This window comes from Rhamphochromis sp. 'chilingali' (genome assembly GCF_963969265.1).
Source record: "Rhamphochromis sp. 'chilingali' genome assembly, chromosome: 7".
Lineage (NCBI taxonomy): Eukaryota > Metazoa > Chordata > Actinopteri > Cichliformes > Cichlidae > Rhamphochromis > Rhamphochromis sp. 'chilingali'.
This window is the reverse complement of record NC_137934.1, coordinates 23544129-23569002: the sequence shown is the minus strand read 5'-3', so window position 1 is coordinate 23569002 and position 24874 is coordinate 23544129. Positions and strand designations below refer to the sequence as shown.

The following is a 24874-nucleotide window of genomic DNA, read 5'->3' as shown; positions in this document are numbered from 1 at the left end:
ATGATATTTCTGACTGTCTGAGTCAAAATCTAATCATCAAATCAATTCTAGAAATCAGTGAGGATACCCAGGCCTATTGTGAACTGCTGTTGTTTATCCAGTCTTTACTTTGACCTTTGACCTGTGCAGACCATCAGCCGGGCCTTCATGAACGGCAGCGCTCTGGAGCACGTGGTGGAATTTGGTCTGGATTATCCGGAGGGGATGGCGGTGGACTGGCTGGGAAAGAACCTGTACTGGGCTGACACTGGCACGAACCGCATTGAGGTAGCCAAACTGGACGGGCAGCACCGGCAGGTTCTGGTCTGGAAGGATCTGGACAGTCCCCGAGCTCTGGCTCTGGATCCGGCCGAAGGGTGAGAACCGCATGAAGCGGTCTGCAGGTCATGATGGTGGGTGTGGTTTGTGCTGACCTGTCTCCTCTCTGCAGGTACATGTACTGGACAGAGTGGGGGGGGAAGCCAAAGATCGACCGAGCGGCCATGGACGGGACAGGACGGATCACGCTGGTGGCCGATGTGGGGCGAGCCAATGGACTCACCATCGACTACGCAGAGCGCCGCCTGTACTGGACCGACCTGGACACAACGTTGATCGAGTCCTCCAACATGCTGGGTAATCTCTCAACCTCATAACTGCCAACCTAACCATTCAGCTCATGTTAGAGTAGCAGAGCGCACTTCGTGTTGTGTGACATAAACGATAGAAAGCATCAAAGTTTTTACTTCTTCGTCCCCTTTAGGTCTCGACCGTGAGGTGATTGCCGACGACCTCCCTCACCCGTTCGGTCTCACCCAGTATCAAGACTACATCTATTGGACAGACTGGAGCCAGCGCAGCATTGAGCGTGCCAACAAGTCCAGCGGGCAGAACCGCACTGTCATCCAAGGTCACCTGGATTACGTCATGGACATCCTGGTGTTTCACTCGTCCAGACAGGGCGGCTGGAACGCCTGTGCCTCCACCAACGGTCACTGCTCCCACCTCTGCCTTGCTGTCCCTGTCAGCAGCTTCGTCTGCGGCTGCCCCGCCCACTTCTCCCTCAACTATGACAACAAGACCTGCAGCGGTGAGAAGACGCTTACACCCCTGCATGTATACAAACATCATGCAGAGTTATTTTGACACCTAGATTGAGAGAGAAATAAAATAACTGAAACGGCAAGCGTCATCTTTGACTTCTGTATGGTGGCCTTTATGGGACATCTCAGACTCAGCTGAAGTTTGAGCTTGATAGCTTGAGTTATCTTTGTTTACTGTTTCTGCCCCACAGAAGCTCTAAGAATTCTGTCTGACGTGTTTCTGTCTTTCAGCTCCCACATCCTTCCTGCTCTTCAGCCAGAAGACAGCGATCAACCGCATGGTGATTGATGAGCAGCAGAGCCCTGACATCATCCTGCCCATCCACAACCTGAGGAACGTCCGCGCCATCGACTACGACCCACTGGACAAGCAGCTGTACTGGATCGACTCCAAGCAAAATGTCATCCGCCGTGCTCAGGAGGACGGGAACCAGGTACTGCATCCATTAGAAAAACTGGAACCACTGCCGGTCCCTGGGGAGAAAATCCAGATTCTGGTGGTTTTAGTTAACAGTCAGATCAAAACTGCCACAGGAACTGAAAGTGTTTTTGGACAGTTGGAGAGTCTGTTTCTATAAGAAACTTAAATTTGTCTCCTACATTCACATGAAAGAGATTCAAATATAGGTGTGTTGCTAATGTTGAGTAACCACTACCATAAGTTCGCTACAAATACTCCAATCACCGCACACACACATGAATCCGGTCTTTAAGTGACGGGGTATGAACCCTGCTTCTGGGTCCAAACTGCTGTTTATTAAGGCTGTTTTGTTTTTAACATGTTTTAATGTTTTGTATGTTGTTCTATTTAATCTAAACAAGCCCCTAAAAAGAAAAAAGAAAAAAAAGTCAGTGATCACTGTGTACCACTACTCATTTTAAAGCACAGTTTTTAAAACCTTATGATATAGCTACAGCCCAGCCCGTGCAGCAGTATATTAATGACTAACCTCATATTGTGGATGGATTATCTCAGTAGTTCTCCTGACTGAAGTTTGGTCCGTTTACAGCATCCTGCCATGCGATTACATTTGTCTCTAACCATCGGGAACTCTCACGTTAACTTTTATCGAGTGGAAAAAGGTTCATCCTCCAGCTTCACTGTGTTTATGTTATGCTAACATAGCTGTGTCACTAGCCACCAGGTAGCACATCATTATATACCAGCTAGCTCAACTTTAGTAACGTCACTACTGTTTAGTTTTCTGGCTTCAATTATGTTGGAAGTGATAGCAGAGCTGTACATTTTGATTTTTTCACAAAACTCTGTCAGAACATGCTATATCATGTTTAGGTGGAAACTAGCGAGCCAACTCCCTGCTAACTTCTAACTCTGTTAAATTTGATAAATTCTGTTTTCATGGATGCCTGGATTTTACACTTAATTGTTACCCCTGGTAGAGCAGCACACTGATCCTTTTATCAAAGAAGAAAGAATTTAATCAGTTTGTAACTCTCAGTGATGCTGCAGTGTTCGTTTGACTTCAGGACCTGAAGCGGAGTTTGGACGTCAGACTTAAGGACCGGATAACCGGTGCCATAAAAGAAAACGACGGGCTCACTGGATATAAAATAAGGTCCCGTCTGAGCCCCATGAGCATTTTTCACTGCAATAATTGTAGTAAATGTGCAGAAGTCAATTTGACCTTCATACTGTTTTAAGCGCTGTTTCAGACCCAGAAAAGTCAAGATTTATTTCCTTTTAATATTATCAGTTTAATTTTAACATTTACGATTCATAACCTGATGAGTTCACCACATTTAAACAGAAATGGAGACAGTTTACATCCACTACGAGAAACAAGCTAACGACTAAATCTGGCTTTTGTTAAGCATTATTTTTTTGTATAATCAGCTCTGAGCATCATGGGATATATTGTAGTTTCAGTAAACTGCAACAGTTTAATGTCTTGACATTTTTCATGAATCTTCAACTTTGAACGTAAACAGAGAGATGAGACAGAAACCTTAAACCTGCAGTTTTCTCAGGGGGAGTTCAAGTCATTCCTAAATAAACATCGCAAACGACCTTAGTGACAGCATCTATAGAGAGGAGAGGGCCATGTGTGAGCATGTGCAAACGATATGTCGCCACTTTGATGTCGTTCTTGATGGAGGGTGTTGGTGTGCTGGTGTCATTTTGGACATTTTGTGCGTAAGTCTGTCCCGTATTCAGTAAGTGAAAATAAAATGAACAATAAAAGGTGAATCAAATGGACCATTATGGCAAGGCTGGGATGGTCAATTTGGTAAAGTAAATCCGTTGGGCATCTTTCTTTGCCTTTAGACAATAATTCTGATGGCAAAAGAGCCAAACGGGACAGGCAAAAAAAAAAAAAAAAAAAAAGACATAAAACAAATAAATATGTAAAAAAAAAAAGGACATTTTGTGCGTGTGGGCAGTAAAAACAACCTTCATTTGTCTCTTACAGATTAAACATTTCAAACTGCCCGTTTCTGGTTTGTTTTTCCAGAGCATGACAGTGGTGTCGGGCTCTCTGGGCGGACACAGTCAGGGTCTGCAGCTGTACGATCTCAGCATCGACATCTACAGCCGCTTCATCTACTGGACCAGCGAGGTCACCAACGTCATCAACGTCACCCGCATCGATGGCAGTAGAGTCGGTGTGGTGCTGCGGGAGGAGCACGACAAGCCGCGGGCCATTGTCGTCAACCCGGAGAGAGGGTCAGTACCACTGAGGCCTCATGCCAGTAATCGCCATCATTACATCATCATCATCATCAGGGCACTTTTTTCAGGCCAGTCAAAAATGACAAAACAAAAACAAATGTAAATGCACATCCCTGTCAGCATGGCCACATAGGCTCAAAAACACAACGTAATAAATATTATTAAATCCTTTACAAATAACAGTATATTCATATATGAATATAAGTGACGATAAATACATTTTTTGTTCAAATGAGAGACTATGAGATGAGATAGCCTTTATTTGTCAGTTGCAGGTCTTTTGCCCACAACCGAGATGACAGACCATACAATACACAAACATCACATTGGGGAGACAGGTCAGGCTAGGTAGCGAGGAAAAAAACATCGAAATGTGTAACACAAAAGGATAATACAGGAATGAAATCTTTTAGATTTCTTCAGATTCTTGTGTTTTTTGTTGTGTATGAGTTGAATCTTTGTTTCTGGAAAGCATCAGGTTGCGGTGAGATGGACCTGTGGTGTAGGTTTAACACAGAAGTATAAATCAAACCCTGAACGTTTGTCTCTGGATCAAATATTATGATGTTATCATCTTGCCTAGCAACCACCTAACAACAGACAAAAACACCCAGTATTTGTAGCATGGGCATGTAATGGTAATAAACTGGAACAAATACTGTGGGGTACTTCATCTTCCTTGTTTACACCATCCCAGGCTGAAAAAAATCGTTATGGAAACTGAAATCTGTTCAGGATTCAACATTAAACAGCTGAGAAACACTTGAATGATAAACATTAACATGATTCCTGGTTGTAAATCAGCTCTTTCATCCTCCTGTGTTTCTGTAGTTAATCTGATTTAGATCCAGAAAATGTCACCTGACCCACCTGCAGGTCGTCTGTATGGCGGTGTGTGTGTGTGCACTCTGCCTTTAATCACTCTCTAATTTGTCCTCCATGTTTGTTCTGTCGGGCTGCTGCAGTTCACTGGCTCTGACTCGCTCGCTCGCTCTGAGCCATAATTGTAGGTTAGTTTCAGGCCTTGTGGTCGAGAGATGAAGTCTGCAGATGTTCTGGTTAACTTCAGAGCAGCGAGAGGGAGAACGTGTACAAACCTCCAGTCTTTGTCCTCACAGCCCGTACATTATGTCCCCACAGGTACATGTACTTCACCAATCTAATGGAGCGCTCCGCAAAGATCGAGCGGGCGGCGCTGGACGGTACAGAGCGTGAGGTGCTCTTCTTCAGCGGCCTGGTGAAGCCCGTTGCTTTGGCCATCGATAACGAGGTGGGGAAGCTGTTTTGGGTCGACTCAGACCTGCGGCGCATCGAGAGCAGTGACCTCTCGGGTGAGTTGGGGCCGTCGGGTCCACTTCAGTGTCACCTGTCCAAATATTTTACTGTTTACTGCAGCTTGACCAGAGGCTCAGAGTTCATCTTAAAAACTGAGTTTGGTGTTTTTCAGCTTTGAAGATATTAAAGGAATTTATTTAAAACTGGAGTTCATCCTGCTGCACATTCAAATCAAATCTGTTCCTGTGGATTCTGAACCTAATGCTCAGCAGTACGAACCTAAACAGGAAATAAACAAACCTCCATGAATGTCAGAAATCAGCGGAGGTGGGGGTTGGTGTGGAGACCGGCATTCCTGTGATTCTCCGGCGCCGCGTGCCGGCCGGCAGGAATGTAAACTGTTCAGTTCCTCAAATGTTTCCTCCTAAAGGAAACTCGGCCCTGCAGATTTTAGCTGCAGGAGGCCGTGAATCCTTTTTCTCTTGTGAATTTTGTGCCTCTGGGACTCCGCCTTGATGAGCAGATTTTCAGGCTGTTGACCTCGGTGTATCGCTCTCCATCCTCCCACCTCCCCTCTGCCTCACCCCTCAGTTTCTCTCCCGTTTCTTTGCTCCTGAAGTTTTTGCCCTACAACCTTGTTCTTTTTTTTTTTTCTTTTTTTCTTTTTTTTCTTTCCCGGCACTTTTTTGAAATGATTTAGGAGCCAATCGCATCGTGATTGCGGACTCGAACATCCTGCAGCCCGTGGGCCTGACTGTTTTCGGGAACCACTTGTACTGGATCGACAAACAGCAGCAGATGATCGAACGCATCGACAAGACGACGAGGGAGGGACGGACCAAGATCCAGGCCCGCATCGCCTACTTAAGTGACATCCACGCAGTCCACGAGCTCGACATGAGGGAGTACAGTGAGTCCGCTTTACATGCACGATTTAACAGATCAAACTCAAACTGAAACCGCGCTCACCTGAGCTCTGCGATTTCCAGGTAAACATCCTTGTACGTGGGAGAACGGTGGCTGCTCTCACATCTGCATCGTGAAAGGAGATGGGACGACGCGCTGCTCATGTCCTGTTCACCTGGTGCTGCTGCCCGACGAGCTTTCATGTGGAGGTGAAGCATAAAGTCATCAGCATTAATAAAGATTGCTCAAAGATTTGAGCAACCCTCCTCTCAGTAAAATAAAATAGATAAGGGCTATTTGAGATAACGATATATATCGGATAGGAAAATGTCTATCATTTCAAATTAGCCTATTGTTTATTTTGTGGTGACACAAAATAAACTGTTTACGGCAATATTTTTTCATCATTTTGATGGTCACTGTAGAATTAATTTCTTAAAGTTCTCTCTTTCTCTTATATTTAATATAACCACACTACGGACGGACAAGCGACTGTTTTTGTGCGTTGTCGTTAGCAACAGCGACGATAAATGCACTGCGTGGCTCCGCTGTCCGCATGTTTATTTTCCACATAAACCTTTCACAATAAAGCTGTAGATCCTGTTGAGGTTTTTCAAAATAAACCGAATCACGTGAAAGAGTACGCAGAGTGTTTACAGACGAGAAGCACGTCATGTGCTAAAAAGTAAACATAAGAACAGGTTTTCCCCCGCAGCACGCCGTGTAATAAATACTCACAAAGAAAATTGCAGCTGTTTGAGCTTATGTAACACTCAACTCCAGGTGCACGACGCCCAGCTGAAAACACTTCACGCAAGTCGAGTTGCCCGAGAGTCACAGAATTTTAATAAATGTCTTATATCAGGATATGAAATTTTGGTCATATCGCACAGCCCTGATGTAGATATTGATAGATATGTGATATAGATATATATTCATATATTTGAATACAGTTTCAACGTTAATATAAGGTTTGACCAGTGTCTGCGTCGTCCTCAGAGCCGCCCACCTGTTCGCCGGAGCAGTTCTCCTGCACGTCGGGCGAGGTGGACTGCATCCCACAGGCCTGGCGCTGTGATGGTTATGCCGAGTGCGACGACGGCAGCGATGAGGAGGACTGTCCGGTCTGCTCCGACTCAGAGTTCCAGTGCGATAGCCGGCAGTGCATCGAACTGAGCCTTCGATGCAATGGAGAGATCAACTGCCAGGACAAATCTGACGAGAACAAGTGTGAAGGTGAGCCGGGTAAGACAGAATCTTTGAGGCGGGATCGCCGCAAAGTAAAACTTTAATTCCTCAGCGATTTAATTTTCAAAGCTTGTGTGTGTGTACCTGTGAGAGTGTACAACATTTGTTTGATAATTTCTAAACGCTTCACTCCTGAAATAAAAGTCAAAGGAGCCACAGTGTTTAAATATCAGTGGCCCGACCACAAACGGCAGCTGTAACAAGTCTGTTGAGCGTCTTTTGCCTAAATGTTTGTCTGCAGTTCGGTGTCCCGCCGATCAGTTCACCTGCTTCAACGGCCAGTGTATTGGGAAGCACAAGAAGTGCGACCACAACATGGACTGCATGGACAACTCAGACGAGACGGGCTGCTGTGAGTCTGCAAACACAAACATCCAAAACATCCGAACAGTTTGATCCGGTTTATCTTTTTTAATCTGATCACTTGTGTTCTGACCTGCGGGAACATCTTAGCTGTGGTGCTTCTGTCAGACTTCAAATCACTGAAACAGAAAAACGTCTAACAGTTATGAATAAATACGTACGTGTACTACACCAAGAGTTAGGGTACACACATACCCACACAGGTTTACTGTACACCAAGAGTTAGTGTGTGTGTGTGACACCAAAGCTGAATCAGTTCTTTGTCTCCATCTTATATTAGTAAAATAATAACTAGAACTTATATTTCCATAGAAAATAAAAATAAAAAATCTTCTGTGATTTCAGATCCAACTGAGGAGCCACCGCCGCCTCCTCACAACACCATCGGCTCCATCGTGGCCGTGGTCATGGCATTGTTTGTGGTGGGCGCCATCTACTTTGTGTGTCAGAGGGTCCTCTGTCCTCAGATGAAGGACGACGGCGAAACGGTCACCAACGACTTCGTGGTTCACGGGCCGTCGTCTGTGCCGCTGGGATACGTGCCGCATCCGAGCTCACTGTCCAGCTCGCTGCCAGGTGATGATGTCATCCTGGGTCACACATGGCAAATTTTCCCCGCTGCTCTTCTCAAACTGACCAAAAATCTGAAATTCATGTTTTATTTAATAAATAGCTGCTGATTTTTGTGTATAAACCCATTGACAGGTATGTCCAGGGGGAAGTCTGTGATTGGCTCCCTCAGTATCATGGGTGGGAGCAGCGGCCCGCCCTATGATCGCGCTCACGTCACCGGGGCTTCATCCAGCAGCTCATCCAGCACAAAGGGAACGTACTTCCCACCGGTGAGAGACAAACACACGCTTACTCTCCCCACTTCCTTCTATAAGACTCTACCTGCTGTCCTTAGCTGGATCCATTGATTGATTGGAAACGTGACTGTGCTGTAAATTAGCCTAAACTAGCAAACGCTGCCCCCCACTATTTGTCTGAGGAACAACTCTTTGTTTTAGGTTTTGTTAAAGAATGAAACAGTGAAGTTATTAACAGTTATTTGTTTATTTTTTTTTGTTTTCGGTTTGAGCTGAATGTAGATTTGGATTCATGCTGATTTAAAAAGCAGCTAACATTACAGTGTCTGAGTTATTTGAGCTTTCTCTTTTTAACACTGCACGTTAAGCCTCTCTCCTTGTGGACTCTCTGGTCCTGGGTCAAATTGGTAAATTTCTCTTATTTTTTTGGTTCGCAGATCCTGAACCCTCCTCCGTCTCCTGCCACGGTCCGCTCCCAATACACAGTGGAGTTCGGCTACTCCTCCAACAGCCCCTCCACGCACAGATCCTACAGGTCTGTATGCTTCTGTCTGTCAGGAACTTCCAAACAGCGTCTGCTGCAGTGAATTCCTGAAATCCCTGAAGTGCTCTGGTTGTGTATTCAGAGGATTCCAGAGTAATGGAGCTGGTTTGGAAATGTAATCAGAATTCCTGCCACACATGTGAATGTTTACCCCTTGGAGATGCCTTCAGGGACCCTCGGCCTTTTTTTTTTTTTTTTTTTTTTTGTGTCAATTTTTTCACGTGAGACCGAGTGTGTGTTAATATAGGAGGACATTTAGATTCTTGTGGAAAGAAGCTGCGTCTGCTACTTTTTCAGAGTCAGACATCTTCAAGTTAAGAATTCATATAAAGTAAAGAGGCATTAATGACTTCATGGAGCTTTCTCCCCAGTAGAATGATTGCATAGCATAAACCTTTGAGGACATGGGGCGATCGTGGCTCAAGAGTTGGGAGTTCGCCTTGTAATCAGAAGGTTGCTGGTTCGAGCCCCGGCTTGGACAGTCTCGTTGTTGTGTCCTTGGGCAAGACACTTCACCCGTTGCCTACTGGTGGTGGTCAGAGGGCCCGGTGGCGCCAGTGTCCGGCAGCCTCGCCTCTGTCAGTGCGCCCCAGGGTGGCTGTGGCTACAATGTAGCTGCCATCACCAGTGTGTGAATGTGTGTGTGAATGGGTGGATGACTGGATATGTAAAGCACTTTGGGGTCCTTAGGGACTAGTAAAGCGCTATATAAATACAGGCCATTTACCATTTTAAATCTATTTTTGTTTTTCTCTAATTCACACAGGCTCAGCTATATGTGTACACCCCTCCCAAATATTTGGTTCAGGTGCAAATTTTAACATTTAATCAGGTGCGTTTGGTGGCCATTAACAAGCATTTGGCATAATTCTGGCTGATATTCAGCAACAATTCTTGGTAGATTGGTTGGTTTCCAGGCCCGTCTTTTAAGCACAGTACACAAAAGGTGGAGGTGTTGGCCTCCTTCATGATTTCCAGAACTGCCGCTATGCTTGACCGTTGGTCCAATGTTCTTCACTCCTTCAAACACACCTTGTCATTGTGGCCCAACAGCTCAGTCTGCGTCTTGTCTCTGAAGTTCCGTCCTTCTTGAATGCCTCATGGGGGCATTTGACTCTTTCTCCACAAGTTGGAGCTGTTGCTCTGCTTTTCAAGCATGCAAAACACATGTGACCTTTGACCTCTCTACACCAAGTGAAAGAAGCAGAAAAAAGAATGTTTTTTGTTCTCACTCTGCCGTTTCTCTTTTTCAGCTACCGGCCCTACACCTACCGCCACTTTGCCCCTCCCACCACCCCCTGCAGTACCGACGTGTGCGACAGCGACTACACTCCGGGACGCCGAGCGCCGCTCAAGTCCAGCGCCACCGCCAAGGGCTACACCAGCGACCTCAACTACGACTCAGAGCCTTTCCCGCCACCGCCGACGCCCCGCAGCCAGTACCTGTCTGCGGAGGAGAACTGTGAGAGCTGCCCGCCGTCGCCTTACACCGAGCGCAGCTACTCCCATCACCTCTATCCGCCGCCACCGTCGCCCTGCACGGACTCCTCATGAGCCAAATCCCCTGTGATCCCCCACCCCCTCCTCACAGCTCCACCCCCTCACTGTAAATAGCAATTGTGCATATATGAGGTAAAAAACGGGAAAGAGAGACTGATGTAACAGGAGGAGCGAGATGCAGGACGAAAAAGGGAAAAGTGAACCGGGAGCTACAGAACATTTGTACATTGAAAAGAGAAAAGCATATTTATATATTTTCTATACAGTGTTTACTGATAATGCCATAGAGGTTTGTATTAAGAAATTTGTACATTTTTTATGAAAAGGTTTTATTAAAATCATCACAAATATAAGTTGCCTTAAACCAGGAGAAAAGAGGCTGAAGGACACAAAGCACACAAATCAATGGGACGTTTAACTTATGATGCCAAATATAAAAAACATCGACAGCTACAGGGACAAGAAGAGCTCTGCCCGGAGGCTCCTCCCATCGCCGCGCTGCTCTGTAGTTACCATGTAAACTGGATGAGGAGCGGCTGGAGAGAATGTGGTACTGGGTCTTTGATTTGAACTTACCTCTCCTTCTTTTACTGAACGGTTCGTCTGTGTGGGTGTGAGTCATGTGCTGGATTGCGAATCCAGGACACTCGGTCTGAGCAATAAGGCACATATTTACCAATAAATCAAACCAGAAGCCACTGAGTATCGACGACGCTGCAGGGGTTCAAACAACTGTGGTCCAGTCTCTGAGAGCCCCAGAGACGACACGAGCGTGGATTCTTTTTTTTTTTTTTTTTTTTCTGTTCTGTTTTGTTTGTTTCTGTTTGTCACAAGGAACTTTTTTTTTTTTTAAGTGTCAAACACTGCAGAGAGTTTTGGCACAAACTCTAATGCGCTGCAAAGTACTGCATGAGGCCAAATACAAGCGTCAATGGGAAAACTACAGTCATGACAAGGATTTGACTTGGATGTCCTTGTGAGTTACTGCAGCTTCATATTTGCCCTCCACAAACTACATGGACACATATGTTTAACTACCTGCAGCGCAATACCTGCTATATTTTGCACTCTGCAAACTTCGTGTAAGGTCTGCATATTATATTCAGCAAATTTCAGCTCCACGGCTCTCACTGCAAACTGCTTGGTACTACACCATTAACCTACATGCAGTGCATTATAAACTACAGGTGTGAGCCCCTGTTACATTTTACTTACCGGTATAACAAACTTCCACTGGCACCCGTCGTGCTCACACTGACCTCCACGCAGTGCTTGACAAAAAAAAGAATCTTTTTTTCTTCTTTTCTTTTCCTTCTCATTTTCACATGTGCGCTCGTGTCTCTCCGGAGCCTCTGTAGACACGGCACAAACGCATTGAGGCAGCATGACTCACATCCTCAAACCTCTCCGTTGATGTTCAGACAGGATTTAAACCAAAACGTACGCTTGTGTTTTATGTTCTCATCGAAACGTTCTCATGCCCGACTGCAACTGAAGCGAGCCAAAGCTGCACAGTGGACGCAGGAGGCGCTCTTCAGTTTCCACTTCTGTTTTGGGTTGTTTTTTTTTTGTTGTTGTTGTTGTTGTTTTTCCTCACGTGTGGAAGCAGCGTTCCCTTTCAAGAACACGATGTTGTGCCTGACCAGCTTCATATCCTTTTTTTATGTTGTTGTTACTTTGAGGAAAAACACACAAATGAAATCCAGTGCCCACTAAATGCTATATAGTATTTTTGTACCACATATTGTGTAGATAACGTATTTATAAGCTATATAGTAAATCATTGTAAATCCATTGAATTCTTGCAGTACTTTTCATTCCGTCTTTTTTTTATATTGCCTCATTATATTTTTCTACAGAAAATCACTCCAAACTTACGGTGACAATCTCCCATCAGTCCAGTCGAAGAACATATCCAGGTTTTCTTGTCTGTTTAAAGTTGCTCTGATGTTTGAAGGACTGTTGTGCCAAATCTTTTTTTTTTTTTTTCTCTCTCTCTTCTCTGTCAAACAACGTGGAGGCAGATGTTGGGACCAGAGGAGAAACATGAGACGCTCGTGTCTGTTAGTCTATTTGTGTCTTTACGCTCTGAGTGAACTTCAATCTTTTTTTCATGAATCGTCAGAGAAGTTTCGTTTCCCTTCCTGCTTTTGTAGGAGATGAATAACACCAGCATGAATTCAAAGACAATCTGATGTTCTACACATTTTTTATTTTTTTAATGTCGGTCTTTAAGCCACTTTTCTGGCTTTTTATTCACCTTATTGTCGTCAGAATCCAAATACAGGGTGCAAGTGAAAACGTGACATTTTAACATTTTAATCAGAACCCCAAACCACTGGCAAGCAGAAACTTCAGTTCGTCTTGATGCTTTTTTTGCTTGATAATTGTTTTGTTGTGTCCCCCCCCCCCCCCCCCCCCTTTATTCATTAAAACAAAACAAAAACAAAAAAGTATTTAATCTTGGAGTTTGTATTAAAAAAAAGACATAAAGCCAGGACTTTGAGATTCAGGAGTCTGAGACTGAGGGCAAATTTTCAGTCACTGACAAAATTCGTATCATGTAGCGATAAAGTGATTTTATTCTGACGCGTCCTGTTGAGACTAGCTGAATTTCATATTTCCACTGAAGTTTTCTCATTTCATCACTGGATTTTTTTAGAAACTGTCTTTATGATCTGAAGACAGTAGAAAGTAGAAAGATATTCTGGGGTCAAACGTCTACGGAGCCAGTGAAGTTCAGAGACATGTTACAGTTTAATGACTTCTCAATATATTAATCTGTGAGAACTGTTTTCCTCCTAATAACCACCCCTGCAATATGTTTTATGTTTAAGATATTTGTACAGATGCTTAGCTGCCACAGACAAAAGCAGCTTTTCTGGGTTTAAGGAACTTGATAAATGAATATAATCACATCATCTGCATATTAGCATTGGCGGGGGCAGATTCTATTCTCATCAATGCAATAACATTACCCAGTACAGTACTTTAATCTCAGATTTTTTTTCTTCCCCCTCTGGGTTTTGAGGCCCCTTTGCCTGTTTGTTGTTATCTTTAAAGAGCAGCAGTTTCTTTTAAGAAACTGTTACACTCCGGTTTTGTCCTATCCTAGTATTTTTAGCAGCCCACTCCCCCTCAACAATCTCGATATGTGTCCACATCTGTACGAGAGCTTCTTTGTTCTTTAGTTACAATGATCTGCTCTGGGAGAAGTTCTCATTTGCTCTCTGAGCTTTATCAAACTTTTTTCTGTACAAACTATTGTAGCTGACTTACACTGTGTGAAGACAGATAAAGAAAAGATGACTGACACGAATCAAGAACTCATAGCATGAACCCTTGATTCGATAATCTGCAACGGCTCGGTCCTCTGTGTTCTCCTCTGATCGGCATTTGCTTCCATGAAGAGTTTGAGCTTATTAAAGTCTTTGTTGTGTCAAGTCTGTGATCTGGGAAGTCAAATGTGAAGAAAATACTGTTAAGAATTACTAAATCTACAAGCTTGACTGAAATTGGAGTCAAAACTTTTTCATATAATGGCAGGTTTAAGGATTTAAAAGGTACAAAAGAAACATTTGAGGGAATAAATGAGTTTACTGATTGGATGAGTCATTTGTCCTGATAAATATTACATGGAATTCCACTTGGTAAATAAAATTATTTGGATAAATCTGGGTTTAAAGAGATACAGCAGCTCTAGTTTGTTTGTTGTATTTGGGAGGAATTTACCAAGAAAACGTCCCTTCTGACTACCGTCAGGCTTTGCAGATCCAGGGACGTTTCTGTGCAGATTGCGAGGAATGTGGATGAAAATGGTTCCAGGAAGTAGAAATGTAAAAAGGTGTTTTTAAAAAAAACCCATTAAAAGCACTTTTGTTAGTTTATTGGCAGGTCGACAGGAAAACTGTCGGGATCTGTTTTGATCTTGTGGTGCTTCATGGAGACGACCAACATTTGGTTCGTCATGTTCATTTAAATTCCACTAACTGTACCTTTTTTTTGTTTTGTTTTGTTTTATTTTTTATATGATGACTGCTTTACCTGTAAACCAGATGGACCTGTACAGCCCATCCAGCTGCCACCATAAGCTGTTGTAACTCATCAAATGATGTTTTTTTTTTTTCCCTCTTTTTGTTAAATATAAAGTGAGTGAACTCTGCATCTGTGTCCTGATTCATGTTTAATAGGCAGAAATGCCAAAAACGTGGTTCTTTAGATTTGACAATACATCAAAATATGAAAAGGTACCTATAAATCACAGACTTAAGGCATTTGTCTTTAGTTGTAGTATTTTTTGCATCCTTAGCCTGATCATTAAGAACAGAAATAAAACCATGTTTACAAAACAAAAACTTTTATTGTGTTTAAAAGAAAATGGGAATACAACTGTCTACTGTAAGAAATGATAATCTGTGCAAGGCTGGACTGGGACAAAAAATCGGCCCGGGCATTTTGACTAGAGACCGGCCCACCAGGATAAAGATTGAAAATGTGATGTCATTCAGGGATAAAACCGCAAAGGTTTCTGGGAACTTGTGGCAAGAGGTACTAGCGCACACAGGCTTTCAATTGAACTCCGTTACACAGCGATAAAAAGAAACCCAAAAAAATGGCAAGAAGCTGTTGTATTATTAACTGCAATAGCCGGTCGCATGACAGCCACGGGAAGCCGACGGGTAAAGAGATCTTTTTTTTATTTATTTTTTATCGGATTACGTCGTTGAAGAGAATTTTTTTTAAGCCATGTTTCCGAAGTAAGAGCCGACGGATGGTCTGAATATACCAAATATAACGTCTCAGAACACTCCAGCTCACATGTTAGTCTGCTCCAAGCATTCCCACAAAGGTCAGAGTTTTGTAGTAGTTAATACGTCATTTTTCTTAACATAATTGGTGATATAGGTTACAAGCAAGTCTGGCGCTGAACAGAAATTGTCGCGCTATGCTCCTTTATTTATTGTGCATAAATAGTGAATTGTCCTGACACAATATCAAATCAAATCAAATCACTTTTATTGTCACATCACATGTGCAGGTACATTGGTACAGCACATGTGAGTGAAATTCTTGTGTGCGAGCTTCACAAGCAACAGAGTAGAGCTGGGCGACAGAACGATAACGATATGTATCGCGATATAACTTTTTCTCGATAGAAAAATTAAACTATTGCGATAGACCTCGCCGCTCTTGTCCACTTAAAAAAAAAAAAAAAGAACAGCCAATCCAAATTAAGTAGCGCAGAGCCGAACCAATCACAGCCGCAGCATCACGTCACGTGACTTGTTACGTACAGCACAAGTGCCAAGCCGCACATGTGTATTTGTTTGGGAAGCAGCCAGCCACCGTACCGCCCGGGTAATGGAGGAAATGAGTGTGCCGACTAGAAAAATCAACCGAGCGTGACCAAAGAGAAAACAGATGATGGTTCCAATGCCGGAGAGATTGTCGAATGGAAGAGCCATAGAAGTTCCGTAGTGTGAAGGTATTTCGGCTATTTCAAGTCTGACAAAAAACAGAGTAGCGTGCACTGTAAATTGTGCCGAAAGCAAGTCTGGAAATACAATAAACTGGTGCATGCTCAGGCTACGTCCACACGTACCCGGGTATTTTTGAAAACACAGATTTTTCTATGCGTTTGCACCTTTCGTCCACACGTAAACGGCGTTTTTGGTCACTGAAAACGAAGATTTTTAAAAACTCCGGCCAGGGTGGATATTTTTGAAAACTCAGTTTTTGCATTTACGTGTGGACTAGAAAAACGGAGAAAACGCAGCGTCAAAGGTGTGCGCATTTTTTGACGTCACACTGTGCGCCACGTTATTGTTTCGGTGAAATGAATTTCTACAATACTGTTACTGTTAATTCTACTCTCTGCAGTGTTTAAATGCTTACATAAACATACCACTCGGTTCTGCTTCTATGCCCCAGCTTTGTTTACTTTTTCCCACCGAGGCTTCTAGACTTCTGATTGGCCAACATTTCGGCGCGGTTAGGAATCTAGCGCCACCTGCTGCTTTGGCATGTTCATAGCAGTGTTTTCCTTCATTTCTGCCTTTATGTGTGGACGGGATTATTTTTTAAAACGTAAACGGAAAATCTCCGTTTTCAAAAATACCCGTGTACGTGTGGACGTAGCCTCAGTCTCTGACTGGAAGCGCTAATTCGTCATTCGGCTTTTGTCAGACTAAAGTAACTGTTTGAAAAGCTCAGCTATACAACAAGGAGAGATTGAGAATTTCCTTTTAGTTCTCAGTTTATTTGATATTGACAAAAGTTAGTCAGTTTTGTCTGTTCTTCTGTAAAACAAACTAAGATTTATTTTTAGAATTAATATTTTGTTTCTAAGTGGAATTGACAATTTAGTCTGTTTCGTTTGTTCTATTTTGAAACTTAAACGCTTTAGCGGCTGCCTTTTGTGTAGTTTGCAATATTTGCCTTTATTTATCTGAAAAAGTCTCATGTTCCTTAAGTACATCTACCCTGTTGAACTTATTATGGGAAATAAATATTTAAATAAAAACAAGCTGCTGATTATTTCACATTTTACTTGTGAGCAACGGCACATTTAAATCTTACAAATATAGTTATTTGGCTTATATCGTGATAGATATCGTTATCGCCTGAAATGAAAAAAACATATCGTGATATGAAAAAATCTTATATCGCCCAGCTCTACAACAGAGTTGTGCAAATACAATAATGTAAACAAGCAAAATACAAGAATGGCTACATCTGAAACTAATAAATATATGTACAGTATATAATAGTATATGCATTTCTGGATGTGTATACTAAATATTTTTCTACGTGTGTGTGTGTGTGTACACATATTTTACAAATTAAATAGAGTAAACAATAAATAAAATATATAAAAATATACAGAGTTGAGACATGTGCAAAACAGTGGCATTACTGTACAGTATGGAGTGCATAATGTTAAAGTTCCAGTAGTGAAGCTGAGGTGTCTATGACGTGTTCAGCAGTCTGATGGCCTGATGGAAAAAGCTGTCTCTCAGTCTGCTGGTACGGGACCGGATGCTGCAGAACCTCCTTCCTGATGGAAGTAGTCTGAACAGTTTATGGCTGGGGTGACTGGAGTCCTTGATGATCCTCCCCGCTTTCCTCAGGCAGCGCTTCCTGTAGATGTCTTGGAGGGAGGGAAGCTCACCTCCAATTATCCGTTCAGAGCACCGCACTACTCGCTGGAGAGCTTTGCAGTTGTAGGCGGTGCTGTTGCCATACCAGGTGGTGATGCATCCAGTGAGGATGCTCTCAATGGCACAGTGATAGAAGGTCCTGAGGATGCGGGGGCTCATGCCGAATCTTTTCAGTCTCCTGAGAAAGAAGAGGCTCTGCTGCGCCTTCTTCACTGTTTTGTTTGTGTGTACTGACCACGTAAGATCCTCAGCGAGGTGTACACCAAGGAACCGGAAGCTGCTCACTCTCTCCACAGCAGCGCCGCTGATGGTGATGGGGGTGTGTACTTCTCTGCACCTCCGGAAGTCCACTATCAACTCCTTTGTCTTTGCGACGTTGAGGGTGAGATGGTTGTCTTGACACCAGTGGGTCAGGGCGCTGACCTCCTCCCTGTAGGTCAGCGTTTTGCTTCTGTTATTACTAGGGATGTAAGAAAATATCGATACAACGAAATATCGCGATATTTCGCGCAATGATACTGAATCGATATTTAAAATCAGTGTTATCGATTTTTTTTCATTGAAAAATAACATGCATTTACTGTTTATTTCTTTTGTATGTTGGAATTCAAACTCCAGCCACTGGTTTGCAGTTTTCACCGCCTTTACTATAACGTAAAAACGAGGTCTCGCGATAACTGTAGAAGCGTCTAGTTTGCCAAAAGAACGAAGTAGAACAGTCAGTGGACGTGTGTGATGCTAGCTAACTGATGACTGAAGAGGAGAGGATACAGCCGGCCCCCGCAGCTTTCAAAGCTGATGTGTGGACTTATTTTAGATTTAGGACAAAAGAAGGCAGTAAAGACTATGACAAGAGCTATGCAGTCTGTAAAATCTGCACCGCCAGAGTAAAATATTCCGGTAACACAACAAATTTACGAACACACGTGTCTAGACACCATAGCGACGTAGCGTCAAATGCTAATTTTAAAACGAAACGAGGTGATCCCTCTCAACGGACAATTGAAGAAGTTAACTTTTCGAAACTACCAGCAACTTCAACTCGTGCAACAAAAATAACGCAGTCAGTACTTGTTTTTATTTGCAAAGACATGCGCCCTCTGAGTGTTGTGGAGAATAAAGGATTTCGTAATATGGTTAAAACGCTGGAGCCCCGTTACACCGTTCCTTCTCGACAACACATCACGGACATCGCTCTGCCAAAGTTGTACCAAGAAGTCAAAGCGACAGTGCTGGACTCTCTCAGCTCAGCTGAGACAGTTGCTCTGACATGCGACGCTTGGACTTCAAGAGCCACTGAATCGTACGTAACTGTTACAGCACATCACATAACGGACCAGTGGAACCTTCAGTCTCATGTACTGCAAACCCGAGCCATGCATGACAGTCACACAGGTGAGCACATTGCAGCGTTACTAACTGACGCTGTGGCTGAATGGGGATTGAATGCAAAGGACCTTGTTGTTGTTACCGATAATGCACCAAACATGGCTCTCGCAGCTAGACTTGCAGGCATGACGCACATACAATGTTTTGCACACAGTCTGAATCTCGCCTCACAGAAAGCACTGAAAATACAATCCGTGGTGTGACTTCTCGGGAGGATCCGACGTGTAACAGCCTTTTTCAGGCCCAGCACCACACCAGTTGAAGCAAAAACAGTGTCTCCTTCAGCTACCAGCTCACAGATTGATCACGGACATAATTACAAGATGGAACAGCTCCTATGATATGATAGAACAATTTTTAGAACAGCAACCAGCCATCTGTGCAGCTCTGCTTTCTGCAGAAATTTTCACATTGAGTGAATCTGACATCAGATGTGCAGAAGAAGTTGTCAAGGCACTCAAGCCTATGAAGGACGCCACCCTGGTGATGTCAGAGGAGAGTATGCCAACCCTGTCCATTATTGCTCCTCTTCATTCCAAGCTTGTGATGGGTGCACAAGAAAGTGTTGATGATACACCGACAGTAAGGGACATTAAGACTGCCATAGCAGAAGATCTGGGAAAGAGATATGTAAATGAGAGGGAGACACTATGGATGGCATCAACTGTTGATCCTCGGTTTAAGGACCTGCCCTTCCTGTCTGAAGCAGAGACCAGTGAGACCTATTCCAGACTGTTGGACACTGTGGTGACTGTGATAAAGAAGGAAGAAAATGTAAGTAAATAAATTAATTTATTTGGAAAAATTCAACTGAAGTTATAAGCAAGTGAATAAAGTAAAAAGCAAAAAAATAAAAATGCATATTGATGACATTTGTCATCAAATATTAGTGAAAAACAGGGTGAATCTTGGATTTGAATTTTGACTTTCTGACATTACAGTTTTTTACAGTCGCTAACAAGCGTTTGTCCAAACAGTTGTCACATTTGCAAAACTCTAAACACAATTAGCACAGGATCGGTCTGTTGTGGCCATACCATTCACACATTTCATGTCGTGTTCACCCAATATGCAGTCAGTGAACACATTTCCACAATGCTTACATTTTCTTAACAGACAAGTTATACCTCCCAACAAAACTATGGACTGTTCTTGTAGTATCTACGAATGTTAACACACAACATCCCACAATAGCAAAAACAATATTCCAAACCGTAGATACAGTATAAAAACCTCTGCCCCTGCAATGATATCAGTACAAAAACAATATCAATATCAAAAATATATCTCAGCTGTAAACAAACAAACAATTGAATAATTGACACACAGCTGATTTATGTTGGGTAAATTGGGCCAACCACACCTTCTTCCATTCTGGCTTAGACTCAGTGGGGTTTATAAGGCAAGACCTTGAGGAGTGATGTTTTTGGAAACAAAAAAAAGACAAACACTGTAATGTCTGGTCGAGGAGGAGTAAGAGCAAGGGGCCCAGAGAGAAGAGCAGGCCCAAGGAGAGGGCAAGGTATAGGTGTAAGAATGCGTGGTGGTGGCATTCCAAGGGCTGCAAGAACAGTAGTCAGTGATGAAATCCGTGCCACTATCATTGACCATGTAATCAACCATGGTCTTTCACTAAGAGAGGCTGGTGAAAGAGTGCAGCCCAATTTGAGGCGGTCAACGGTTGCCTCCATTATACGCACCTTTCAACAAACCAACAGGTAAGTATTGCATTTTACATGGATTGTTCCTATTCTCACTTGACATGTCAATATGGTCATACAGTAATGCATATGTTGAATTGTCTGTCTTTCTAAAGAATGCAACGTCTTCCACCCTCTGGGGGAAGAGGAAAGCTCCTCAGTAATGATCAGGAGCTTGCCATTGTGGAAATGGTTACTGCAAATAATGCAATAAAACTGCGTGAAATACAAACCAGAATTGTGGCGGACCATGAGATATTCGACAATATCGATAGAATCAGCCTCACAACCATTTCGCGGACATTGTCCAAACATAGAGTGCGGATGAAGCAGCTCTACACTGTTCCCTTTGAGAGGAACAGTGAGAGGGTCAAGGAGCTACGACGACAATATGTCCAGGTACAGTGTATATTCAATCCAATGTCCAGTTCTATAAGCTTTGCACTTTGCAAGTAGGTAACCTACACAATACTAGGTTACAGTACAGTATGGTATACAGTAATAACATGACTTACATAAACTTTGTTTCAGAGAGTTATGGAATTGGAGGCCAACCAGGCCCCTCATGAATTCATATACATCGATGAGGCAGGATTCAATCTGGCCAAAAGGCGTCGACGTGGACGGAATGTAATTGGAAAAAGGGCCACAGTTGATGTGCCAGGACAGAGAGGGGCAAACATTACCATGTGTGCAGCAATTGCAAATGCAGGATTACTCCTTCACAAATGTCAGGTTGGACCCTATAATACAGAGCGCTTGCTTGCCTTTCTCAATGATCTCCACCAGCGCCTGGTTCCAGAGCAGGGTCAGGAGGGTGAAAACATGAGGACCTTTGTAATTACCTGGGACAATGTGGCTTTCCATCACTCGCAAGCAATAACAACATGGTTTGAAGTCCACCCAAGACTGGTGAGTCTCTTCCTTCCACCCTATTCACCTTTCCTCAACCCCATAGAGGAGTTCTTTTCTGCATGGCGGTGGAAGGTTTATGACCATCAGCCACATGACCAGATGTCCCTCCTTGAAGCCATGGATGCTGGCTCCAGGGACATCACAGTTGACGATTGCCAAGGGTGGATCCGACATACCAGGCGGTTTTATCCCAGGTGCATCGACTTGGCTGACATCAGATGTGATGTTGATGAAAACATGTGGCCTAACCCTGAAGATCGCAGAGATTAGATGCAACTTTTTTGCCTTTTTTTAGCCCCCCTCCCCCCCTTTTTATCTTGGCTTTTTGCTGTTGTTTTTTTGTTCAGAATGCTCTTGTGTGTTTCATGGATATTTTGTTCACTGTAAGCAATACTGTAAAACTTTCTCTGTCCTATCATACCGTGTTTCTACTGTACCTCCTGTGGTAAACAGTAAAGAAACAAAAACTTGTTTGCTTTTTACTGGAATGCTTTTGAATGTGAACATTACTGTACATGTGGACATACAGTTACCAACCAAGACATTTCTGGTGTCAAAATGGTGGATTGCATGTTTCGCATGCAAATACCTGTGACACTGAAACATAAAAGTCTATGCAGTTTTTGTAATGTCAATAATAGCCAGTATTTTGAAACCTGGTGTACTTTGACTGCATGTACCTTGTGAAGTGAAAACAAGTGTTATTCTTTGACAGACTAATTTCATTTTGAGTCAGATTTATAGTGTTTTTGTACAGTTAGTGTGTGCAGAGAAAGATGTGTTCTAATTTTGAAATGAGGAGTTAGTATATATTTAACAAAGTGTATTTTTGGGAAGGATATTATCCATTTGGCCAATTGTGTTTTGTAGGTGTGGGTCTGTGTTAAGAGTTTAGAAAAAGTATCTGAAGTATGGGTAGGCGCTTGTTAGCGACTGTAAAAAACTGTAATACTATTTGAATTTAATGTTTTTCAGCAGCAAAAGAATGAGGAGACTGACAAACAGGTGGAGGAAGAGAATGCCACAGAGGAGGCTCATCACCCACATATCAAAGACAACTTTGACTCCATCCCTCGGCCACCCCTAAAGAGACAGAGGACCTCATGTGCATTGGTGGACTTGCTCGGAGCTACGTTTGCCTCTACTAGTGACAATACTGCACCAAAATTAGAACATGATGTTGCTGCAGCTGAGATCAAGAGGTATAGAGATGAGACCCCTTTGCCTCTCACAGGAAATCCTCTCAGTTGGTGGAAGGACGATGAACAGGAATACCCTCAGCTATCCAAAGTAGCAAGGAGTTTCCTATGCATTCCTGGAACAAGTGTTTCTGCAGAGAGAGTTTTCTCCTCTGCAGGAGACATAGTAAATGCACAGAGAAGTGTCCTGAGAGCTGACCATGTCGATCAGCTTGTATTCCTGCACAAAAATCTGGAAATTGAAAAATAAACACTGAGAAAACACTACACATGTAAAATCTCTGATATGAGAATGTTTGGTATTTTGGTTGAGTCTCATAAGCACTTTTATTTAGATGAGTAAATTCCTTTTTTCAGGTTGTACTAAAAGTGTTCCATTGATGGACACTGCAGAGCTGTACTTTATTTTATTAACACTTAGTTGTAATAGCACTTTACATTTTTTGTTAATGTTTACTTGGATGGATTCTTCAAGCAATTTCATTTTTGATTTATATTTGTTTATGTTAAGGTCACATAAAAAGTACTTTGTTTTGATGCTCCATAGAGCAGTTTTTGGATAAGTATTTTACAATCATAGTACTTAGAAAGACTTCAGTGTTACATGTTTACTTTTTTCATGTTAAAAAATACTTGATATTTCAGTAAAGTAGTTTTTGTTTGTTTATTTGACATGACTTCTAATAAGGCAGATGTTAATTTCTCCATTCATTTTGAACTTAGAGTGTTTTTGTTTCAGATGTTTCATGTCAAGCATTAAACAGTTTGGACTGTTTACTGTGAGTTTTCCTAATTAAATTTAGTCCTACTAAACACAAATATCGTCTGGCTTTTAGTATTGCAATATATCGTATCGTCTACCCTGTATTATGATACATATTGTATCGCCAGATTCTTGCCAATACACACCCCTAGTTATTACCATGGTACATTGACAAAAACATATACTTTTATTCACAGGATAAAACAGTTGTTTTGTATCACTAATTGTCCAGTGCGATTACAGCATACAATATTATTGTCACTGCTACATTTCTGTAATGCTACCAGAAATTATTTCCACTACTAATTAATTACCGTTGAGCTCAAAGGTTATATTAATAAACGGTTAACGAATGTGTATTTATGATGACGATTTGTGAGGCTGGTAAACTTACCTTTGTTCGTACGATGGTCTTTCGTTCTACACGGTGCATTTCAAGGTCCTGTACCCATCCGTCGGTAAACTGTACCTGGGCTTGTTGCAGTGACCTGAAGTTACTAAACTTCATGAGTGTATGCACTCACTCCAAGAACCGTATAATTATAAATCTGAGCGTGATGAAAGTTGGGCAGCACGCTAACGTATTTTGTCCACTCTGTGTTCTCGTAAGGGTCTGACCCTTTCACTCCTTTGATTTTTTCCTCGTATCTTTTCTTTGTCTTTTCGTCGAGTCTGTCTTTGTACGGACCAGCATTGTTCTCCTTTTGTTTTGTACATTCCTTTTTTGTGTGGCAAAGAAAAAACAAGAAGGTATTGGAACCGGAGAATGAACGTTTTGCGGAGCTGCAAATGCTTGCATTTGATGCGGTACTTGGATTGTTTTGCCATGAGTTCCCGGCATGCAATGCGCGAAAATCACGTGATTGCTAAACAAGGGGGAGGGTGCATCCGGCCTCCTCGGCTGTAATTGGTCCAGCCCAGAGTCGATCATGACCAATTGGCCAATCCAACACCTTTCATTATATATACCCTTACTAAAAAAAGAAAAAAAAATCCATCGGCCCATAAAAACAAAAAATCGCCAGCGGCCCCGGTATGCCCGATGGCCAGTCCAGCTATGGCTAGAGCTGAAGAGGATGATCACCCTTGGCCTTACATACAAAGGATGTTTTGCTTAAAAGCAGTACAAAAGAACAGCTATGTCTTCAGCGTCAGTGTCTTCAGTGAGAGCCAAAACAACAACTTTTCAGCGTGAAAAAACTCAGCTCGTGTAACCTGAGGAAATGGTAAGTTTTCTCTAAATATCTTTTAGCTGTGGTTAGCTGGATGTCAGTCTTATGTTACAGCAGCTGTGTCGAGCTCGAGCTGCGAGTCATATTTTTGGCACTA

At 42.7% G+C, this 24874-nt stretch overlaps 2 protein-coding genes across 5 annotated transcripts in view; both read left to right on the top strand.

Annotated features, from left to right (window-relative positions):
- Positions 1-11947, top strand: part of lrp6 (low density lipoprotein receptor-related protein 6) — a 47157-nt gene extending 35210 nt beyond the window's left edge. For 2 of the 4 annotated variants that reach the window (XM_080887386.1, XM_080887387.1), the window contains exons 10-23: positions 130-356; positions 431-615; positions 743-1069; positions 1314-1516; positions 3557-3768; positions 4915-5105; positions 5750-5959; positions 6039-6164; positions 6955-7200; positions 7445-7555; positions 7912-8142; positions 8272-8408; positions 8813-8910; positions 10173-11947. In XM_080887386.1, coding sequence (XP_080743512.1) covers positions 130-356; positions 431-615; positions 743-1069; positions 1314-1516; positions 3557-3768; positions 4915-5105; positions 5750-5959; positions 6039-6164; positions 6955-7200; positions 7445-7555; positions 7912-8142; positions 8272-8408; positions 8813-8910; positions 10173-10473 — 2805 coding nt within the window. In that variant the 3' untranslated portion in view covers positions 10474-11947. The remainder of the gene's footprint in view (positions 1-129; positions 357-430; positions 616-742; positions 1070-1313; positions 1517-3556; positions 3769-4914; positions 5106-5749; positions 5960-6038; positions 6165-6954; positions 7201-7444; positions 7556-7911; positions 8143-8271; positions 8409-8812; positions 8911-10172) is intronic. The other 2 variants (XM_080887388.1, XM_080887389.1) reach the window with 1 other exon arrangement.
- Positions 11948-19934: 7987 nt separating this feature from the next.
- LOC308400120 (uncharacterized protein) lies at positions 19935-22521 on the top strand. The gene is made up of 3 exons (XM_080887619.1): positions 19935-20686; positions 20785-21067; positions 21200-22521. Exons 1-3 carry the CDS (start codon positions 20424-20426, stop codon positions 21851-21853), a joined length of 1200 nt encoding a protein of 399 aa, XP_080743745.1. The 5' UTR covers positions 19935-20423; the 3' UTR covers positions 21854-22521.
- The last annotated feature ends 2353 nt before the right edge of the window (positions 22522-24874 follow it).

Bases quoted from the DNA above. Each gene is read 5' to 3' on its own strand.
- LOC308400120 (XM_080887619.1), top strand. From the start codon at position 20,424: ATGTCTGGTCGAGGAGGAGTAAGAGCAAGGGGCCCAGAGAGAAGAGCA. The intron at 20,687-20,784 runs GTAAGTATTGCA...GTCTTTCTAAAG, and splicing joins ACCTTTCAACAAACCAACAG to AATGCAACGTCTTCCACCCT. The intron at 21,068-21,199 runs GTACAGTGTATA...ACTTTGTTTCAG, and splicing joins TACGACGACAATATGTCCAG to AGAGTTATGGAATTGGAGGC.